Source organism: Crinia signifera, chromosome 2, assembly GCF_055691185.1.
Source record: "Crinia signifera chromosome 2, ASM5569118v1, whole genome shotgun sequence".
Lineage (NCBI taxonomy): Eukaryota > Metazoa > Chordata > Amphibia > Anura > Myobatrachidae > Crinia > Crinia signifera.
Genome location: NC_139218.1, coordinates 237,737,137 through 237,757,850, shown reverse-complemented (window position 1 = coordinate 237,757,850; position 20,714 = coordinate 237,737,137). Strand labels below are relative to the sequence as shown.

Genomic DNA, 20,714 nt, shown 5'->3' with positions numbered 1-20,714 from the left:
GTCAGAGGTCATGCTCCGCCCGCAAACAGCCGCACTGCACATCGCTCCCCGGCTAGGCACCAGCTGCCCGCCCAGCACCCAGAAGCACCTCCAGCAGTGCATCAACTCTTCTCGGCCCGGCTCCCAGACACCCCGCCTGTTTGACAGCCGCACGCCTGCACAGCTCCCGCCGCTCCTGGCCATGAAGGTAAATATGCAGGCCATTTTTTTATTAGGAAAACGAATCCCGGGATTGAGCATTTTTCAATTCCGGGATTGAAAAAATGCCCCAGGATTGGTTTCTCTACTAACTGCCAAGTATATGGAATAAAAATTAATAAGAAAATAATGGCATGCCCACTCTCCATACCTTAACCTCTTCAGGGAGCATTTGCACATGTATGTACCTTTACTTTGATTTACAAATAACTTCTTTTTAATTACAAAGCTTTTTTAAAGTTGGAATATATATTTAGAACTAAATTGGGCAATATAATCGATATTTAAAATCTGTTTCATTGACACATCACATTCAATCATTTGTAAAAGTAAATAATAAATGAAAATTTTGCATAAAAAAAAAAAAACAGGTATGTACTCTAGATATGTTTTGGATTTGTGATTTCTAATGCATAAGCTTAATTTCAGTTGTAACGTCCACATTTGTGGACTTCTAGAGTTTCTGGGTGTTTTTGTGCCAGTGTATATATGTATTTTTGTGCCAGTGCTCATGCAGTCAGCTGATTGAGAGAGGGACTGTGACAGGTCTGTATGTGATTCCATAATTGGCTACTGCTGCTGCAGGAGAGGAAGTTGCAAAGTAAGTCAAAGCTATCAATGTTCTTATTTGTTTAGCAACTGTCTAGGATAAAGCTACATTTTTGGTGGCGATATCAGCAGACAATGACAATGTGGCAGCGACACACACATTATTCACAATGTACATTTTTGGAGTTCTATAAAAGATATTAATAGGTGGTCTTGCAATTTCTCACTCCTATCTAGGATCAGTCTCTACTGAATCAATATTTTAGGGGTAAATTTATTAAGCGGTGGCTTGCTTCTATGAGTAGCCAGAATGTAAAATGCTAATGATACTTTTAATATAATTGCTATCTTATGTTTTTGGCTTTAAGTGAGTAGCATGCATAATACATTTTCCCCTTAGGCTTAAGATGGGTACCGACTTGCCGATTCTGACAGGGAAGAACAACAAAATATAAATATCATCCAGTGTGTACGCACAATGTTGCTGATGATGTCAATGGAGAATATCGTTAGCTGGACCACTGAATCAATGGAAGTTATGCACTATAGGGCCTAGCCCGTACCTGGATGGTCAACCTCCTATGAAGACTTGATACTTTAGGTCACACACTCCTAAAGGCATTTTAATAGTAGGGCATACTTCTCCAATTTGCTACAGTGTTCTTGCTCTCTCACAGATATTTCAATCTTTAAGTGTTCTTTACTTCAATTGGGCTCCATATCCCCACCATCCTTTTAGTATTACAACGACCATCATTTTGATTTAAACTCTCATTGCCTTTGTCCAGGCACCCATGGAATCCTTGTCCTGCTTTTCCCAAAAAGGTGGGGTGCCCTAACGAAAGCAGATTAAAATACTTTCTTTCCCTCCTGAGATCAGTTCCACAATAGGTACTCTCATCCACCCGTTCACTGCCAACTGGTTAGTGCTAGCTAGGACTAGGCCATTTAAATAAGTGTGGGGACAATGGATGAATAATAATGCTTCTCTAAAGACATTTATCAGGGTGGTAATGTTTGCCATGGATGCTCTGACAACAGGGAGACATTTTCTAATATTTATGACACCCTTGTCCAGAACTAATTGCAGGACGGTCCACAGCATCGACAAAGAGTCACCTGTACCCTTGCAACAAATGAAATTTGCCCCTCTGATATACAGCAACTCCAAAACTCTGTGCGATATCAATGGGGGTGGGGTACTGGCACCGGCAAGTGTGTAAGCTACCAGCAGATACATATGATGGGAGGGGGGCATGCTGCATTCCATTTCTATCCTCCATTGTCTTGCATGTACAGACGGCAGAGGATATTGCTAATGACCTGCAGGAGTGCGCATCATTAATGATAAAGGGCCTATTTCAGACTTGATCACAAAGCACATATTTTTTCTCAAATGTATTAAACCAGGGGTAACCAACTCCAGTCCTCGAGAGCTACCAACAGTTAATATTTTCCATGTTACTCACAGAATCACAAGTGAAGTATTTAGCTCCACCTGTGGATCTTTTAAAATTTGTTATTTAGTAATTTACCAGGTTTTAGTCAGGTGTGTGCACCTGTGTACCTGCAAGGTGAGCTGGAAAACGTGAACTGTTGGTAGCTCTCGAGGACTGGAGTTGGCTACCCCTGCAGTAGAACACCTGGTCTTGCACTTGATAGTATTTATTTTAAATTCTGTGTACATGACCACTGATAGGCTGGGGTTTAAATGATGCTTGTTAGTTAGTAGATCCCTAAACTTGAATTTTGTGCATTGGGAGTAATCACTTCACCATGAGTATAGATTTATATTAGCAGCATTTAAGACGCCGATAGTGATAATACTGGTGGGAAATTATCACTGTAGTTTGAACTGCTGGGTGCTCAAACCTCATTCTGTGACCTGTCACAGATTTAGGGGGTGATTCTGGTTGACACACAGCGCTGAATGTAATTTTTAGCCTGCTTGCACATGTCGCCACCCCCCTTTGCAGGGTGAATTCGTCCGCAGGGCTGCAAATGGACATCCATTCGCAACCTATTAGGCGACACCCACATCATTCGATGGTCACCGACCATCGAATGATGTGGAGCGCACACGCATATATAAGTAGCTCTCAGGTGTCTTAGGCTTGCGTGTGTCCTGGAGGGGAACATGGTGGGCAGCTGACATCCAGTGATATCAGGCGAACGTGCACAGAAATGTGCAGTAAAGAAACACCTGTGCAAATTCCCATGGACCAGAATAAGGCCCTTACTTTGGAGGGGGGGGGGGGGGGGAATCTTTTGTTTTTAACTAAAACCTGAGTATCATTCTGAAATAAAAGGCATACTGCTGTACTACACATTGTATTTTTCTGGCTACCTTGAGAGGATGAATCTCCTGTTTTACTATTCTCGTATTTCAGTAGTATGTAGGGAAGAAACACACATTGTTCCCATTCCTTCCCATTCCTTGTATAACCCTAATGTAGAGGTTCGCAAACTCTGCCAATTACAGTACAGGTTTTAAGGAAATCAATGCTTCAGCACAGGTGACTTAATTAGTATCACCATCTGGACTTGGCATGGATATCCTTTAACTTGGTTGGTAATGGTGGTGTTTGGGAAATTCTGGGCCTAAAATATACACCCAAACTGTATCTCTATAGGTGTGTACAATTTAGACTATATTACAATTTAGACTATATATACAATTTAGACTATATAGTGCAGATTCCAAAAAACTTACTTGGATACAACACCCACAATACTGAGGCATTAAAACATCGATTTTTATCCAGGGGAAACTACCCTCAGCCCAATCATTGCAATAGAGGCTCCATCCAGCTTCCACTCACCGCGGCACAGAGTTTTCTCTGGGGGAAAACCACCTCCTAAAGGACCCGGTCCCATTACAAAGCAGTGGGAGAAATGATCTTGTTTCTGCAAAACATTGGATAATCCACGTATGCCCTCACTACCATTTGGAAGGACTTCCCCAGTACTGGCGGTTAAAAAAGGGTGACCATCCAAGTATTCAGGTTACTATACCTAATATAATCAATTCACTGTGACTTTTTAACCACGATTTTAACAATTGTATTTTATGTGTATTATTTGTTTTATTATGTCTTATTAAAATAGCCATTTGACCTATTACACCTGTTATATTAATATTCTTAGCGCAGTTAACCTCTTCCTGTATCCACATACTGCAGATCTGCACTATATAGTCTATGCAGCCAAGACTTTCTGGCTGCGATACGGGAGCGTGCATCGGGATTGCAAGGGATTGCGATCTGCATGAGATCCAAATGAGATTTTAACTATATAGTCAAAATCTCATGCACATTGTACAAGTGTGTACACACCATATGCTTTGAGTAATTATATGTCTAAAATAAAAAAATTAATCAGATTACTGCGGACATGCTTCAAAAACATAATGAAATTGTAATAAAGGTACTTATGTATTATCTGGGCTCCCATGTTAAATGCACCCCATTTTTTCATACCCCTACTATCCAACTATGCATGGAGTTGATTGTATATAGTGTGGCGAGCGCAGCGAGCCACCGTGCCCGAAGTGTGGCGAGCGGACGCGGTCTCATAAGAAAAACAGGAACCCAGATATTACATACTGTAAGTACTAATGACACTGCCATAACATGCTGATTTACATTAATTTATCATGCAACTTCATTAGGCTTACTATACTATCCCACCGCCACTAGCACCAGGTTAACGTGACTAAAGGTGCATACACATGTACAGATTTTTCTGTCCGATCTTTCTGGTGGGAACAAAAACCTGGAAATGGATGGGAGCATATGACAATCAAAAATTTCCACCCAAATGCAGGAAAACTGAAAAGAAATATATGCTTTGATAAATTTGTTATATAAGAATGATTTAAACAATTTGTCTGACTGTCAGTTGCTCCCATAAATTTCCAGGTTTTTGTTCCCACCAGATAGATGAGTCAGCCGCCGCTCCCAATTGGCTGGCTGACCACGAGCAGGGCAGGCGCGATATTTGAAATGATCCTGCTCACCTCATCCTCATGGCACTGCCGGTCTCTAACTGGCTGTTTGTTTTGCGGAATCCGGACGGGTGGCATTCCCGGACTATACAATGTCCGGGAACTGGAGGAGACCGTTGGCGGGAGATAAGTGCCATTATCTCCCGCCAACGGTCTCCTCCAGCTCCGGACAGTGTATAGCCTGGGAATGCCACCCGTCCGGATTCCGGACACCCGTTCTAATTACCGGACTGTCCAAAGAAATCCCGGACAGGTGGTAACCCTACATGTGAAGCCCCTGGTCAGGACACTACAAGCTCAGGGCTGCAGATTTACATGTCCAGACCGGGGGCAGGGCCATCTTAACAGCATTATGGGCCCCCGGGCAAAGCAGTCCAGCGGGGCCCCTCCATACACAACCTTGTGAGTGTCGCTGTACTGTATGTATGTATATATATATATATATGTGTTTATACAGGGGCGGATCCAGGAGAAAATGACAGGGGGGCACCATCAGGGCCATCTTAACAGCAGTGTGGGCCCCTGGGTAAAGCAATGCACTGCGGCCCTTACCCCTTCTCCCCTCCTAGGGGTGGGAGGTGCTATCAGCAGCCGCTTTGATGTCCCACGGGTGGCAGGGGATACTCTATCTTCCATTCAACATGTAGGACCTGGAGCAGTAACTTCTGCTAATAACTCCTTTACTGCACAGGTGGTGGGAGGGTGAACACTAATGCGTGGAAGGGGGCACTGAACTAAATGAAGGGTCCCTTGTAAATGACTTCCAGGGAGGTAGGGGGTGTTTTATAAGCAGGAGAGGGTTGGATAATGGAGAGGGCTTAATGTTCGTCATTTTCCGGTGGAAGGGCAGCTTGTTTGACTGCAGATATCGCCATTATCTGGAAATAGATTTCTTAGCCGTCAATAGTATAAAAACCTAGAGTCCCAACTTTCAGGAGGTGCTGGGGACGTGGGGATCAGAGATCAGGAGCCAGAGCAATCCATTGACAAAAATATAAAACTGTACACCCGACTTTTGGAGCTGAAGAAGGGAACGGCTGCTTGAAGGCTGATATCTCTGGTTCTGGGCAAGATCAAGACAAGCCGCTAGTGTCGACAGAAAGGGGAGAGTCCCAACTTTTGGAATTTACTCTCAGAATAACACTAAGTCAGAGAGAACCTGAGAAATATGACTGGGAAGTGCAATTAACAGGTCGGATGTGGACTGCTGCTTTGAAGTTGGATATCTCCAGTTCCCCAGGGCCGATTTTCAAAATTCTGGTATCCCTGGAAAAAGGGAACCCTCAGCTATCAGCAAAGGGCCCTTATACACCTGGGGCCCCTGGGCAAGTGCCCATTAAGCCCATACGAAAAGACGGCCCTGACCGGGGGTCTTGTCTGGGTCTGGTTTTTACCCATAAACATAATACAAGGATAATATATCATTTCAGATGTTTATTAACGTATCATATGTTTAGGTAACCAGTTCATTAAAAACAAACATAGAAACATCGGTTAATATTGGTAAACATTGTTAATGTTTAGGTATAAACAAAGTTTAGTAACTACATAATTTAACCGACGCTTCCTTTCGATGTCCCCTCCCATCACGCTGCTGTCGCCCGGGAACGTCCTCCTGCCATCAACGTCATTACATCCTTTCCGTACACGCAATTATCGTTTTCTTTTGGCAGTTAAAACGTTTCACATAGATCTCGCGAGGTTACAGAAGACATGTGATGACGGCAGCCAATCGCGTGAGATATCTCCTTGTTCAGCCAGTCATAGTCCGTAGGCTGGGCGGTGTATGCCGGCTGAGCACGTTAGATTGTTCTGGAAGAGCCGGCCCCAGCCTCCTGTGATCGCGGCGTGTGCAGGGCTCGCTCATTGTCCGCCGCACACGCGTTTTCCTGGGCGTCTCCCGAGGTCCCCACTGCACCACAATGTCTGCCATTAAAGCTCTCAATCCCAAAGCCGAGGTTGCCCGGGCCCAAGCGGCTCTCGCCGTCAACATCAGCGCGGCGAGGGGACTCCAGGATGTTCTGCGGACCAACCTCGGGCCTAAGGGAACTATGAAGATGTAAGCGCACGCTGTGCAGAATTTATGTAGTGTGATCCGTAGACCCGGGGCCTAGCTACCGCACACACTGGGCCCGGCAGCGCCCATTTACACACGTGGGAGCCGGGGCCCTTTGGCGCTTCCTTATTTGGTAGCGGTCTCCAGCCCCGCATAGCCGCTCACATGGCTCTGGGACTCCGCACTACTCCGCCCCTCTATAGCATGGCATCAGATGGTTGTGTCATGGTAACCTATATCTATGCTGGCTGTACATGAGCTCTGCCGTCCCCTAGCAGTGCATACGGTGCTGCGCTATGTTCCTGTGTTACCCCGGCACACGCGCATAGGCTGAGAGCTTATAGGGGTGGCCATTTGTGTAATCGTGCCTGCATTGTAATAACCTCGTAATGTGGTATTGGGATGTTTACACCACCAAAGCTCCTGTTACCCTTTCTCTCTGTAGTTCTTCCTTTCACTTCCCACCCTCCTTCCTCGATTCCACCTACTGGGCTACTTACCCCAAGTCAGTTTCCTGCCTTTGTTCCTATTCAACTGGTGCTCCATCACGTGCTGGTCTCCTGTCTTCTGCTCTGACAGTGCCAGATTAAGGGGTAGATTCTCTAAACTAAAAATGAGGTTTTTTTACCGTATTTTGGGATGCTCTAAGCGTCCCCTGCCGGCTTACCGCAATGGTGGGCATCGCCAGAACCCTATGGGCTTCTAACACGACCCCGCACAGCGCAAAGATTCATAGGCCTTACTCAACTCCCAGTAATGCACTGCACACTTGTGCACTCAGTGTGCCTTGGCTCCCAATGCTCAGCACCATTAATCATTGGTAGATAGGTGAAGCTGCAGCATTACCAATCCCATGCACAAAACTTTTAGCTAAAAATAAAAAAACAAATACATGACAACCACAGGGGGCCCCTAGCTAGAGGGGCCCAGGGGTACTGACCCCTTTTGCCCCGCTTTAATCTGGCCCTGCTCTGACCGATGCATTAATAGTAATGACAGTGGCCAGTGTTATCCTGTAGTTAAAGTGTCTGATTTAATGGTAACCATGTAGAAACTGTACTTTTATTAAGCTTTAAAAATATAAATCAAATGCTCCTGTCTGGCCTCCTGTCATTCATGTAACAGTTTGAAGATGCTGCAAAACAAACGCCATAAGCCTGTGTTTTGTTTGGTGGCTGTCAGGGTGCAACACCAGGTTGGAAAGTCCCAGTTGTGTTCTAATTTATTTTAATGTTGGGACCGACAGTCTTGTAACAATTGCATGACCTGCAACGATATTATCGTTAAAATAAAGTCTCTGTACAGTGCATTATTCTAACTTATTTTCCGGCTTGTGCCCCAACAATAGGCATGCCTATAATGGGTACATAATCACATTGAATACACACCCCTCCCTTTTATATACCCAATAAGCCCATTCTAATCTGTCAGAATGCACTCCTGCACCATATATACTGCTGCTTTTCTGTGGGAAGCCACATATGTCATGTACTCCATGAACAGTAGCTAGTTTGAATTAGTCTCAATTTGTTTTTCAAACAGGTTGGTGTCTGGTGCTGGAGATATCAAGCTTACCAAAGATGGCAATGTCTTACTGCATGAAATGGTGAGTGCTGTGTGTGTGTGCTGCTTTGGTCCTGCGCTTGCTAGGATTTGTTCTTTCAAGCTGTAAAATTGGTTTTATAGGACCAGTACAAGTGGTACTATGCATGTCATTCGATCTGATATAGCAATGGTACGCAAACCTTTTTTGTACCCATAAGCCAAAAGTTTATTCAGAGATTCAGAATACATTTTTTTTTTTTTTTTAATTCATCCGCACATCTAATGTCTGGAAGCCAAATACAATGGTATTGCTTGTCACATTGTCCATAATCCTGGACCACCAAACCAGGTGCATCCCTGCAAATGCTCTGAAGGACAATAGGGTCACATAGCACCCAGTTTCAGAACCACTGGACCATTGTAATTGCCTCTACATAGTTGCATATAGGATGTGTCATAAATGCACGCTATTATCTTTGCCCAGTGCTCTTAAAAATATTGGATGCCAGTATCTTATTGACTGCATAAGAGATGCTCTGTGTGACCATTTTCAGTCTGCAGTCAGTGTTCTTGAAAATGCACAATTCAGAAACGGGCTTCTTGTTTACACCACCAGTACCCATGCGTCAAACCACCAGCACCCATGCAGCGTCAGTCACCAGATATATGCTTTCAATATTGGTGCCCATACACGGTGCGACGGTTAGAGATTTGTGGATACCAAACACTTGGAAAGATAGTGGCTTCAGTCCCAACAATAAACATTTTAACGTTGGTCATTCTGTTTGATGGTGGCCATATTCAATTGTGTTAGGTTTTGAGCTTTCTGCACCTGACAGGATGCGAGCAGAAATAATGTGTGCTCATGGCACTAACGCTTAATCAGAGTAACAATTAAATAGCCTCTTTCATGAGTACAAAAAACTATTTCATCCCCCCCAAAAAAATATATTTCAATGTTCAACTATCGCTATAACCATTTCATTTGTCATTCGATTTCTATATTTGATTTTTTTTTTTTGTTTATTTTTAAAGCTAGAAGCTTCTATCATTTTTAGAAGTTATTGTAACCCTGGAGGAAACACTCTGATGCATGGATGAATTCTGCATTGTCATGTTGTTGACATTGCAGTCAGACACCATGCTAAAGTAAATCCAATGTATTTTTAAAAATGATGTATTTTTATCTAATATCATCGTTTTAAATACTTTTGTACATGTCATGTCTGCCGAAAAAGGAACAAAAGCATACCAAACACATGTGTAATTCAAGGTTCTTATTGAAGGCCATTTATAGTTGTGGTATGTATGTTTATAGTTTTCTTTGTCTTTTGAATTCTAGCAAATTCAACATCCAACAGCCTCTTTGATTGCTAAAGTAGCCACTGCTCAAGATGACATTACTGGAGATGGAACCACCTCAAATGTGCTGATAATTGGGGAACTGTTGAAGCAAGCTGATCGTTATATTTCTGAGGTATGCTGCAATCAAATCATAGCAAAAGCAGTGTTCACACTTGGCTGTTTAAGCAGGGTGCTGTGTCCTGCCGGTTGTATTTTATTTTATTTTTTTTAAAGAACAAAATGTGACCTGTTTCTTTAGACCTGTTAAATAGATGCCATGCGCAGGACCTCTATTAACGTTAATCAGTATTACAGATGCTTGTCACTTTAGTATGTGCTGGCCATCCCTTCCATGATCCTAGCGGAATGTGTTAACAGACCAATTGATGCTCCTTGGAATGGGCAAAACCTTAAAGCCCCATACACACGGGGGAGATATATTGCTCAGTTTCTCCTTTTCATCAGCGACCAAAGATGGTCGCTGATGAAAGGGAACCTCTGCCGGCAGTGCCGCAGAGGTAATCAGCTGGTCGCGGTCGAGGAGCAAGCTCCTGCGATTAGAACGAGGCTGAAAACGGGAGCGCGCACCTGGCGATTCATCGCCGGGGCACACTCCCATCACTGGCAATATGGTCACCAGAGACCATATTCCCTGCGATTTCAGCCCCTATCGCCCCCGTGTGTACACAGCTTTACTGTAGTAACACACTAATGAAGTTTACTGTTAATCGAAAATCTTTTGACAGGAAAAAAACTTTGTATAACTATACACTTAACTGGACTACCTAAATTAGAAATGTAAAGCATTACTTTGTTTTTTTTTATACAGTGCTGCTGCTACTTGATTCTCCTTGGTCATGCTTACATATTGCAAAGAAAGCACGTTATCAGCACTTGATATACATGCCCAATTGCTTGAAACCTTTTGAACCTGATAAATGATTTAACCTTTTTAATTGTCACAATTTCTAATGGTATTTTGTTTTTTAGGGGCTCCATCCAAGAATTGTTACAGAAGGGTTTGATGAAGCAAAAGTTAAAGCACTTAAGGTCTTGGATGAAGTCAAAGTGTCTAAAGAAATGGACAGAGAGACACTTATTAATGTGGCCAGGACTTCACTGCGCACCAAAGTTCATGCTGCACTTGCTGATGTATTAACAGAGGTAAACCTGATCAGTTTGTGCACACCCAAATCTGGTTGTCAGTATTCGCATAGGAATCTATGAAAAACTGTGTTCACACAGCACTTGGTGAAGCAGCTCAAACCAGTCTGAAGCAACTGTGTGTTGTACATGCTGGATAAAGTTGTCCACCACAACTTCCAGTCACTCTAAACTAATCCCATGCATCTTTGTGCCTGATTTGTGGGAAGCCCAGTTGCAGACGGCTGGGTGTATGGTGGAAGACAAAAGCTGTTTAATGCTGTCATGTGCTCCTAAATAGTTTAATAGATTTATAGTCTGATGCAATGTTGTGTTGGAGAAGGACACTGAGCACATATTTTGGATGGTGTCTGGTTATGGCTTCCAGGACTTGCATAGTGTTCCCTCCAGCATCCCAGGAGGGCAGAGTGCTGGAGGAAAAGGGGCACTTCGTATGCGATAGGGTCACCAGTGTGGGTGGGCCCGTCCACCAAAGTCTGCCTTGGGGATGTGCAGAAGCCTGCCATGGCGACTGACTGGCTAGGTTGTTTTAGCAGGGTGTCTCAAAATGGTCAAAGCGCGTTTTGCCCTTTAAAAATCAGTCAGGGCACTACTCCCAGCTAAAGCAGCCTAGCATGAATACTACTTGCACCAGTGATTGGTTATTGTACCAGTCCAAAGAGTGTGCTGCTCAGCTACACAAACAGCCACAATCTGGCCAAGTCGGTGCACGGCCAACTTTTGTCCACTTGGCCAACTGTTTGTTTGAAACTGTATATCCGTCTCTGCTTCAGAGAGATGGGCAGGGTTAGGGGGGGGTGGCACTGGGGGATGCGGCGGGGACCCAGGACAAGGTCCGTTGCCACGGGGCGCGCGAGCGTCTCGTGCGCGTGCCCCTAGCGGGGCTGGTGATAGAAACGCCAGCCCTGCAAAGTTAAGGCTGGCTCCATCTGTAGCTGAATAGGCAATCCAGGCATGGACTTCTTATAGAGGGGAAAGTCATAACAAATATAGCAACCCTTGTCATAGGTGTATTTTTTTATAAATGACTTCATCTAAGTTTTAATGCATATTTTTCTATTCAGGCTGTTGTGGATTCTGTTTTGGCCATAAGACAAGCAAATGAATCCATTGATTTGTTCATGGTTGAAATTATGGAGATGAAACACAAAACTGAAAGTGACACAACGTGAGTATTGCTAGTGTAACTTACTGAAAAGTAATAGTCAACATACTGCATAGAGCCTAAACTTGTACAGAATTAGCTTTCTAGTTGGATGATTTAAATAGAGATGCAGTCCACATTGTTATAGGGTTTTTGTGTCTTAAAACTGGGTACATACTAGTCTAGCGGTGGCTCTTGAGCCACAGGCGTCTCTTTATTTATTCACATACCACTCCCAACACTGACGTCCTCTGAGTATCCTTCCTTGTGAGAAGTGTAGCAGATAGTGGGGGTTATTCAGACCTGATCACCCAGCTGCAAATCTGCAGGCTAGGCAATCATTGAACTTCTGCAAATGCAAAGCCACCCAGTGATAAGTTCCAGCAACTTTTTTTTTTTTACTAGCAAGCCATACACAACTTGTTGGACTGAAAGCTGGCATTTGTGTGTCACCCTGCGATTTTATGGGAGTGTCAGAACTCTGGCATGCCCAAGCCTTTTCAAGGAGGGTATGTGATGTCCGCACCAGCCCCATCAGCCTGTTTCTATCACACTGGCCGAGTAAGTGCTCGGCTGTGCATAGACTGGGGAAATCATTTGATGTGATCGGTTGCAAATGTATTTACAGCAAATCGATGGATTGTGATTAAGTATTGTCAAGACTGGAAGTTAGCTCTTACTTAGGAGCTAGTTGGCACGGATGAATTCTGCATTAACTTGTGGTAGTTTTTGCAGTCAGACACCTTGCTAAATTAAATCTCTCTTGTGCCGTTCTTGGTTGCTCTCATGGGACCATATTGGTGCATTAGAGTACAATATTAATCATGCTTTGGGGCATGGCCTTTCATTGAAGAAGAATAATACTACCTGAAATTAAATAGAATAACTACATTAGACCAACACTACCTGAATCTAACATGAAAATCAAAAAAAAAAATGTTCCCCTTCAACCCTGCATGTTTGTTTTCTCAGAAAGGCAGCAATGTTTTTCAAAGGGAGTCTAGCAATATTACTTGTGCTACATTGCTTCAAATATGTAATAGTTTCCGGCTGTGTATTGTGGTAGACCTCTCAAACGGGCAGATATCACAAAAACATTCTACTCTATGGAGGTGTTTTAGTTGAAGTTAAAGAATAATTGTAACATGTACTCCTGTTCCGGAGCTCAAGGAAGGGATTCCTAGACTTAAAAGTCTAAAAGGGAAGTTATTTTTTACATATAGAAGAATACCGATATGCCAGCTTGGCTTTTCCTTATATTGGAGATGCTTCGCAAACCAGTATGTTTGATGCCTGGTGAAACACTGTCAAGATTTGCAAATTAGTATCCTCCATCTGGCCAGGAGTCCCAACAGTGCCGTCAATGGGATACTTAATTTACAAGCCTGTTAATGTCAGTCTTGCTATTATCAAATAGATGGTGATTAAATTACACAAACGTTCCCCAGTACCTCAACCAAGTGGACCTAATTGGCCCAGTGTTTGCAAAAATAGTTCAATGCAAATAGGTGTTTTTCCTAAAGCAATTGCTAGATCTTTAAAAATAAAATTGAATTGCTGCGAGCCACAATATGCTTTTTAGTTATCTAATGATTATTTCTTAGGCTCATTAGAGGGATTGTGCTTGACCATGGAGCACGTCATCCAGACATGAAGAAGAGAGTAGAAGATGCCTTTATTCTTACATGCAATGTTTCCCTGGAGTATGAGAAAACGTAAGTACTCTTGACACTTTTGTATGAAAGACCTACTGTAGTGGGCAATGGAGACAACTTAAAACTTTTTAAGTGGTCAATATAAAAAATGTGTTACAACAAATACTTGACTTTAAACGTGGGTGGTTCCTTGTTCTAGGCTACATAGCAAGAAATGAACAGGTTACTACTATACTACCATCTACTGCAGGCATGTCCAAACTATGGCCCTCTAGCTGTTGTGAAACTACACCTCCGAGCATGCCATGCCAACGTTTTAGCATTTCCTAATGGCAAAACAGTGGCGTGGCATGATGGGACTTGTAATTTCAAAATAGCTGGAGGGCCATAGTTTGGACATGCCTGATCTACTAAAATGACTGACTAATGTGCTTTTTTATCTATTGCCCGGTAATTATTATTTTATTTTTTTATGATGGTGGCTTCATGCTACTACCTGTGTTCTGATTTAATTAAACATTTTTGTTTTGCAGGGAAGTGAATTCTGGTTTCTTCTACAAAAGTGCGGAGGAACGTGAAAAACTGGTGAAAGCTGAGAGAAAATTTATTGAAGAAAGAGTAAAAAAAATCATAGCCCTCAAGGAGAAGGTCTGTGGGGATTCTGGCAAAGGTTTCATTGTGATTAATCAAAAGGTAAGAATACAATATGTCTTTGCACTGTAGACATGCACAGAGAACACCCAAGTGTGACTTTTGTAGCATCCTTGGCTTTAAGTCTGTGCTAGATAAAGGGCTGTTCTTTTCCTCTGCGTCCGGTGAGCATGTTCATTCACCTGCACGTATTCAGAAGGACAGTACATGCTCATATTTACTATTGCAATGTCTGCAAAATAAGTTGGATCTCCAATTTGAATTATTAAAACCCTTTAACGGACAGTCTCTTACCTCCTACATTTTACAGTTTTTAAGTGGTGTCTTAAAAGTGTATGTGTTATGTAGAGTTTGATTAGTGTCTAAAGGGGGGGGGTCGGAGGAAATAGTTACATGCAGTGGCGACTCCTATCAAGTCCTTGGTTGGGCTGCCAGTGCCGCCTCCTGCTCTGCACCACCAAGCCACGGTCCATGTCTGGGAGGAAAAAATACCTGACAGCGGCCGTACACATGGGCACTAACTTCTATGGTCTGCATGCTGTACAGCCCATAGAGGAACTTTATTGTTGGGAGCAGTGTTCCCTCTAAGCTGTGCACACGCACATTACAACAGAGCGCACAAAGCAGCAGTGGTCCGTTTTTGCAGTTGTGGACTCAATTAATGTGTTTCACCCATTAACTACATTGTGTGCTGTGTTTTGAATGTTCAAATGTTTTACTTTACTTCAAAATGATATTAACACAAATGTTGAACATCATTTTCCAGTTATATATAAGTGACGCACAAAAATGTAAATTTCCTTCCAAAGTTGCACAGCCAAAATCTTTTGCCGAACACAGCCTTCGGAAAATTAGAGGGAACATTGGTTGGGAGGGAGGCATTTTCACGCACAGCTGCAACTCCACCCTTCTCTGTGTCATCTTCAGGCTACATGCTGAGAAGCGCAACACTTCTGGCACAAGGGCTTCCCATTGGAAGCCATACTTGTTGATCAGTGTGGCAGATTAGCATTGCTTCCAATAGGTAGCCACTGCAATCACTTACTGGTGATGGCAGATTTTTACTGGGGGGCTGCAGCCACAGGTTACAATACATGTTTATAATAAAGACTTACAATTCCAAGCCACATTAGTGAGCCATTCCCCCTGGCAAATCTCCCATGTCCACACAACTGAAGGGGTACCTGGGTAACCAACCCTCCTATAGTGGGTTACCCCAGGCAAACAACCGTGTTCCATGGCAACATCACTACCCCCTCTGAAGCTGCAATACCTGGCAACACATAGAACCGTTGACCAGAAAAACTATGCACGCAGTTTGGGCACAAGCAATCAGAGTAGGCTGATAGAAATTCAGCAAATGGTCCCCGCAATATGGGCATGCCCACAAATCTGTTGGGGCTAAATGATTTGTTTCCTTCAGTCTTATCGCTGGGAAGCAAAACTTAAGGATTATGGTGCCCGGGATCTGAGCACGGTTTTAAAGATGATGGGTAAAAACTGATGTAATTGTATTGCAGTACATGTTAGTAGCTTGTAGATTCCGAGAATGCCAATACAAAGTAAAGTCTCTATTTTTTTCTATTCTAAACTATACTTAAAGTATGAGGAAGATGGTACAACCTCCAAAAAATGTACAATAGAGAAAGAGCCTCTGTGACAATGGCAGTCTAATTATCTCTAAATGTCACAGTACTGCAGGTAAATGGTTCTATCACCATGTAGAGATACATTCTTACCTATACCATACAAGGTTATGTTCTATTGTAAACATTACACCAGTGCTCCATGTGAAAGCTAGTAGCTTAAACTGCCGTGAATACCTCGTTGACTTAACTGCTCTTAATTTTCTTTTAGGGAATTGACCCATTTTCCTTAGATGCCCTTGCTAAAGAAGGGATTGTAGCCCTACGTAGAGCAAAGAGAAGAAATATGGAAAGGTGAGTGGACGTTGTAAGGTGTGGGGTTTAAAAAAAAAAAAAAAGATTTTTACACAAGTCATACAAGATGGTATTGACTGTTTTTTATTCTTTTTGCAAGGCTAACCTTGGCATGTGGTGGCAGTGCTATGAATTCAGTGGATGACCTCACACCGGAGTGCTTGGGACATGCTGGTCTCGTCTATGAATACACAATGGTAAAAAAAGAGTACTTTATTTTTTAAATATATATAACTTGCGTACTGTTTTACATGTGTATCCTTTAATTGTTCTCCATTTTAATTACAATATTTAAGGGTGAAGAGAAGTTCACTTTCATAGAAGAGTGTGAAAATCCACGTTCTGTCACACTGCTGGTCAAAGGGCCCAATAAGCACACGCTTACACAAATTAAAGATGCCATACGGGATGGGCTGCGTGCAGTGAAAAATTCTATAGACGATGGTGAGTTGCATCTTTGATCTACAGGGGTAATTTTATCATTTAATGCTATGTACTGCAAGACGTGCCTTTACTCCCATTCCATACACTAAGCTGTTATAATTGTCTTTCTTTTGAACAGGCTCTGTTGTGCCGGGTGCTGGTGCATTAGAAGTGGCAATAGCAGATGCTCTTATCAAACACAAACCTAATGTGAAGGGCCGTGCCCAGCTTGGTGTACAGGCATTTGCTGATGCTCTCCTCATCATTCCCAAGGTATTGCTAGATGTGGAGTGTGTTTGATTAGTTTGTAAATGATTTTTCAAGTAAGCTGTTCAGTGGTCTAATCCAAACCTTGTGTGGTGTAATTGTGCTGCTGTTTAAGGGTTCTATTGTGATGAGTTAGCATTTTCTCACCTGCTTCCACAGGGTATGTGGTCAGCATCCCTGGGGTCAAGACGCCTGGCATTCTATATATCAACTCTGGAATACTGACGTGCAGCCGGGGAAGTTGGGTGGTTTAGGATTAGCCTGTGGGATAAAACTGCAAGATAAAAGGGCAAGAAGCCCATATACTGCGTTGGTACCAGCTGTGGCTGTATGTGTTCAGACATGGTAGAGGCTCTGAGCACGTGTTCTCCACTGCAGGTGGGAGTCTGCCTGTATTGCATGGTCACTGGAGAGCCACATGCACAGCAGTAATAGGGGACATCCTGGAAATGACATGTGCCTAAAGGAGTCAGATTCCTCTTTCTGGGTATTGATTATTGCTGGGCAGATGGGAGGGAGCCCTAACCCTTAGTGAGGGGTTCCCTAGTACTGTCATGTGGGGATGCTGGAAGCTCCGCTAGCCTGGCACCTTAGAAAATGAAAAAAATTAAAGGTGGCAGTGCATGTATTTCTAATTATAGTGCTGTAACCATAAAGCGCTACAGTAAAAAGCAGCACACTTTGCACAAGTCACACTGTACGGCATGTGAACACTATACAGTAGCATGTCTGTGCTCCAATGCTGCGCTCACAAAACACGCTGTGCAAAGTGCTTGGGTGTGCATCCATGTCTTGTGAAGTAAAAACCACCCATTTGCTAATCAAGAGGCCAGGGGTGCTACTTGCCACTGGGACCCAAACATGGTTGGTCCCTCCAGCAGCTTGTAGTTTACCTGTTGTAACCTTGATTGAAATTCAAGCAAAATGTAAAAAGACTGTAGACGGATTCAGTATTGAATCCCGGCGGTCGGGATCCCGGCGTTCAGAATCCCGACGCCGGAATCCCGACAGCCGAAATGCCGACAAGGGGGGGACGTGGATCGCCCCCCCTTGCGGGCTCGCTGCGCTTGCCACGCAGCGGGCCCGGTGCCTCGCTACGCTCGGCACGCTATTTTATTCTCCCTCCAGGGGTGTCGTGGACACCCCAGGAGGGAGAAAGTGTCGGCATTTCGGCGGTCGGGATTCCGGCGTCGGGATTCTGAACGCCGGGATCCCGACCGCCGGGATCTTAACTGCATCCCCTGTAGACAGCTGGTTAAGTAGCTCACTTGGGCGCTTATCTAAAATTACCTCTGGTGTGGTATATAGTTGGCTAGAGCCTGGCACTTCTTTAGAATTGTACTCATCCACCAGTATATACTGCAGTGTCCCATCGTTGTTTAAGGGTATGCAGCAGATTACTTGTGCATTATAAATAAAATACATACATTTTTTTTTTTTTTTGTGTAACACTTTATTCCCAGCAGTGTGTGTGTGTGTGTGTGTGTGTAAAAAAATAAATAAAAAATTCTTGAATATAAGTATCAAGGGGAAAAGTGGATTTCTTCTTAGTTACCACCTATACTAGAAGATTTGTGGTTTTGTTCCCAACCTTTTATTGTTTTATGTGTTCTTCATCCTAAAGGTTCTTGCCCAGAACTCTGGCTATGACCCCCAAGAGACTCTAGTAAAACTACAGGCCGAATATGCAGAAACAGGCCAGCTCATTGGTGTAGACTTGAATACAGGTATGTCTCACTTCTAAATCACAGCTCTGTTTTAGAGAATTGTGGTGCAGATGTAATAAACATTAAAATGTGATATATGTGCAGGCTTTGTTTGAAAAATGTCAGGAGCCGATTGGCTGGGTATTTATCACTCACACTGGTGTTTATCTCATTTTAAGGCTTAATACATCTGCCCCTGTATTGAAACCCTTTAAATGTGCTATGGAATGTGACTTTTTGTTGTGCAAATTTAATGACCCTTTCCAGTGCTATCTGATGCTTGTGCCATTTGAAGTGTAAATTGTCACATGGCATTTGCAGTTGTAATCTGCTGTCTTTCTGGGCCCATGTTCCCTCCCAAACTGCTCTGCACAAACACCCAAGGGTCCTTTCATTTTATGCTCTATATGGGTTTCTCACCACTGGGAGGTTCTTTTACAAATAGAAGGAATGTCCCCAACTCAAAGTTGTCAGTGGGAATATTTATCAAGCATGTTTCGTAAAATTGTGCTGAAACTAGTTCTGCATCCTCTTTTGGATCACCCCTGTGTAAGAACTGCCTAACGCCAGCGAGGTCACAGAAATACCTTGCAGACTCCAGTCTCCATTATTGTCTCTGGGATTCCAGTCTGACCCCCTAAATGCTGTGTACACACAATATATTTGCTCTGTGTCTCCTTTTCATTAGAGACAAGAGATTGTCACTGAACAGGAGACCCCGCCGGGGGAGCTGCAGAGGGAAACTGCTGCAGCACAAACAAATAGTTGCCAATATGGTCGCTCGACCATATTGCTAGCGATATTGCACATAGCTTAAGTTCCAAACTCTGAAAAGTGTAGGTTTGTTTATACAGTGACACCTAAAATACACACTTCATGACACAAGTAGAATAGTACTGTGTACAGAAGTATTTCAATATGAAGTGTTATTGGGCTGAAGATTTGATTTCAAAACCTTTTTTTGTAAAATATTTCATCTGGCAGCATGTATTGTAATGGCGAATTCTATTAACTTTTTTTTGTTTTGTTTTTTTTCCCTCTAGGTGAACCAATGGTCTCATCAGAGGCGGGTGTCTGGGACAATTACTGTGTTAAGAAGCAGCTTCTTCATTCCTGGTAATTCCTTCTGCCTGTCCTTAAAGACCAACTTTACACCCTCTCGTATCCTGCTGGTAGAATGCTTCCTGCTTCACCATTTTTAATGAGGTGAAGCAGTATAAGGCAGAAGTGAGGTGCATTAACATCTCTGATACTAAAGAGAAGTAAACACCCCTTCCTGTTTTTAGCAAATTTTTAATTAAACACTGGAGGGGGGCAGGGCACGTGAAGTCAGTACCAAGTCTTTTATGTGAGGAACCTGTGATGCTAAATATTGTATAACCCATCAGCCTAACTTTATTTATTTATTTTTTTTCAGCACGGTTATCGCAAGCAATATCCTTTTGGTGGATGAGATTATGAGAGCAGGAATGTCTTCTCTCAAAGGATGAATTTAGTATCTTCATACTTCAGATTGTTTATGCGTTTACTCAGACCTTTAACATGATTTGCTCAACTGTTGGTTCTGGTCAATTACTTTGACTTAAATAAAAAAAAAAAAAAAATAGCACCTAACAACAATCCATTTGATCAAACATTTAAAATGTATTTATTTCAGTTTTTTTATGGCACTGAAGTGTACAAGTTGGGTTTCCAGTCTTTGTACTCAATAAAAATAAGTGGGCTCTTCACTACTTTTATGCTTTCAACTCTTATTAATTACAATACATAAAAAAAAGTGTTTTAGATATGACCTGTGCTCAGTTTGGTATGTGAGGCCAAACAGCATGCAGTGTTTTTTTTTATATGAATTTGATATTGCGCTTAACTGTATTAATATGGGAACTGGGAATTCTGTTTCTTCTACGATGTCCATAGCAGCTATAACCTTGGGATATAGCCTCCCTCTCCTAGTTTAGACAGGATGTTTTTCTAGGGACTGACCACCTGGTCGTATATAACCTCACTCCTCCCCTTCCTCTTAGTCTTTCTCCTGGCTAACTAGTTTGGATAGGTAGAGAGTAAGA

The 20,714-nt window shown here is 42.9% G+C and overlaps 1 protein-coding gene and 3 non-coding genes across 4 annotated transcripts; all 4 read left to right on the top strand.

Annotated features, from left to right (window-relative positions):
- Positions 1-6,497: 6,497 nt before the first annotated feature.
- Positions 6,498-20,381, top strand: CCT6A (chaperonin containing TCP1 subunit 6A). Its single transcript, XM_083174073.1, has 14 exons — positions 6,498-6,812; positions 8,352-8,415; positions 9,697-9,831; positions 10,689-10,862; positions 11,927-12,030; positions 13,611-13,721; positions 14,195-14,354; positions 16,170-16,252; positions 16,353-16,449; positions 16,549-16,696; positions 16,815-16,948; positions 18,567-18,669; positions 19,692-19,764; positions 20,066-20,381. Exons 1-14 carry the CDS (start codon positions 6,676-6,678, stop codon positions 20,136-20,138), a joined length of 1,596 nt encoding a protein of 531 aa, XP_083030199.1. The 5' UTR covers positions 6,498-6,675; the 3' UTR covers positions 20,139-20,381.
- LOC146061843 (small nucleolar RNA SNORA15) lies at positions 9,446-9,575 on the top strand. Its single transcript, XR_014471289.1, has one exon. It is a non-coding gene; the product is annotated as a small nucleolar RNA SNORA15 (small nucleolar RNA).
- Positions 12,701-12,824, top strand: LOC146061844 (small nucleolar RNA SNORA15). Its single transcript, XR_014471290.1, has one exon. It is a non-coding gene; the product is annotated as a small nucleolar RNA SNORA15 (small nucleolar RNA).
- LOC146061850 (small nucleolar RNA SNORA22) lies at positions 14,387-14,523 on the top strand. The gene has a single exon (XR_014471295.1). It is a non-coding gene; the product is annotated as a small nucleolar RNA SNORA22 (small nucleolar RNA).
- Positions 20,382-20,714: the final 333 nt, after the last annotated feature.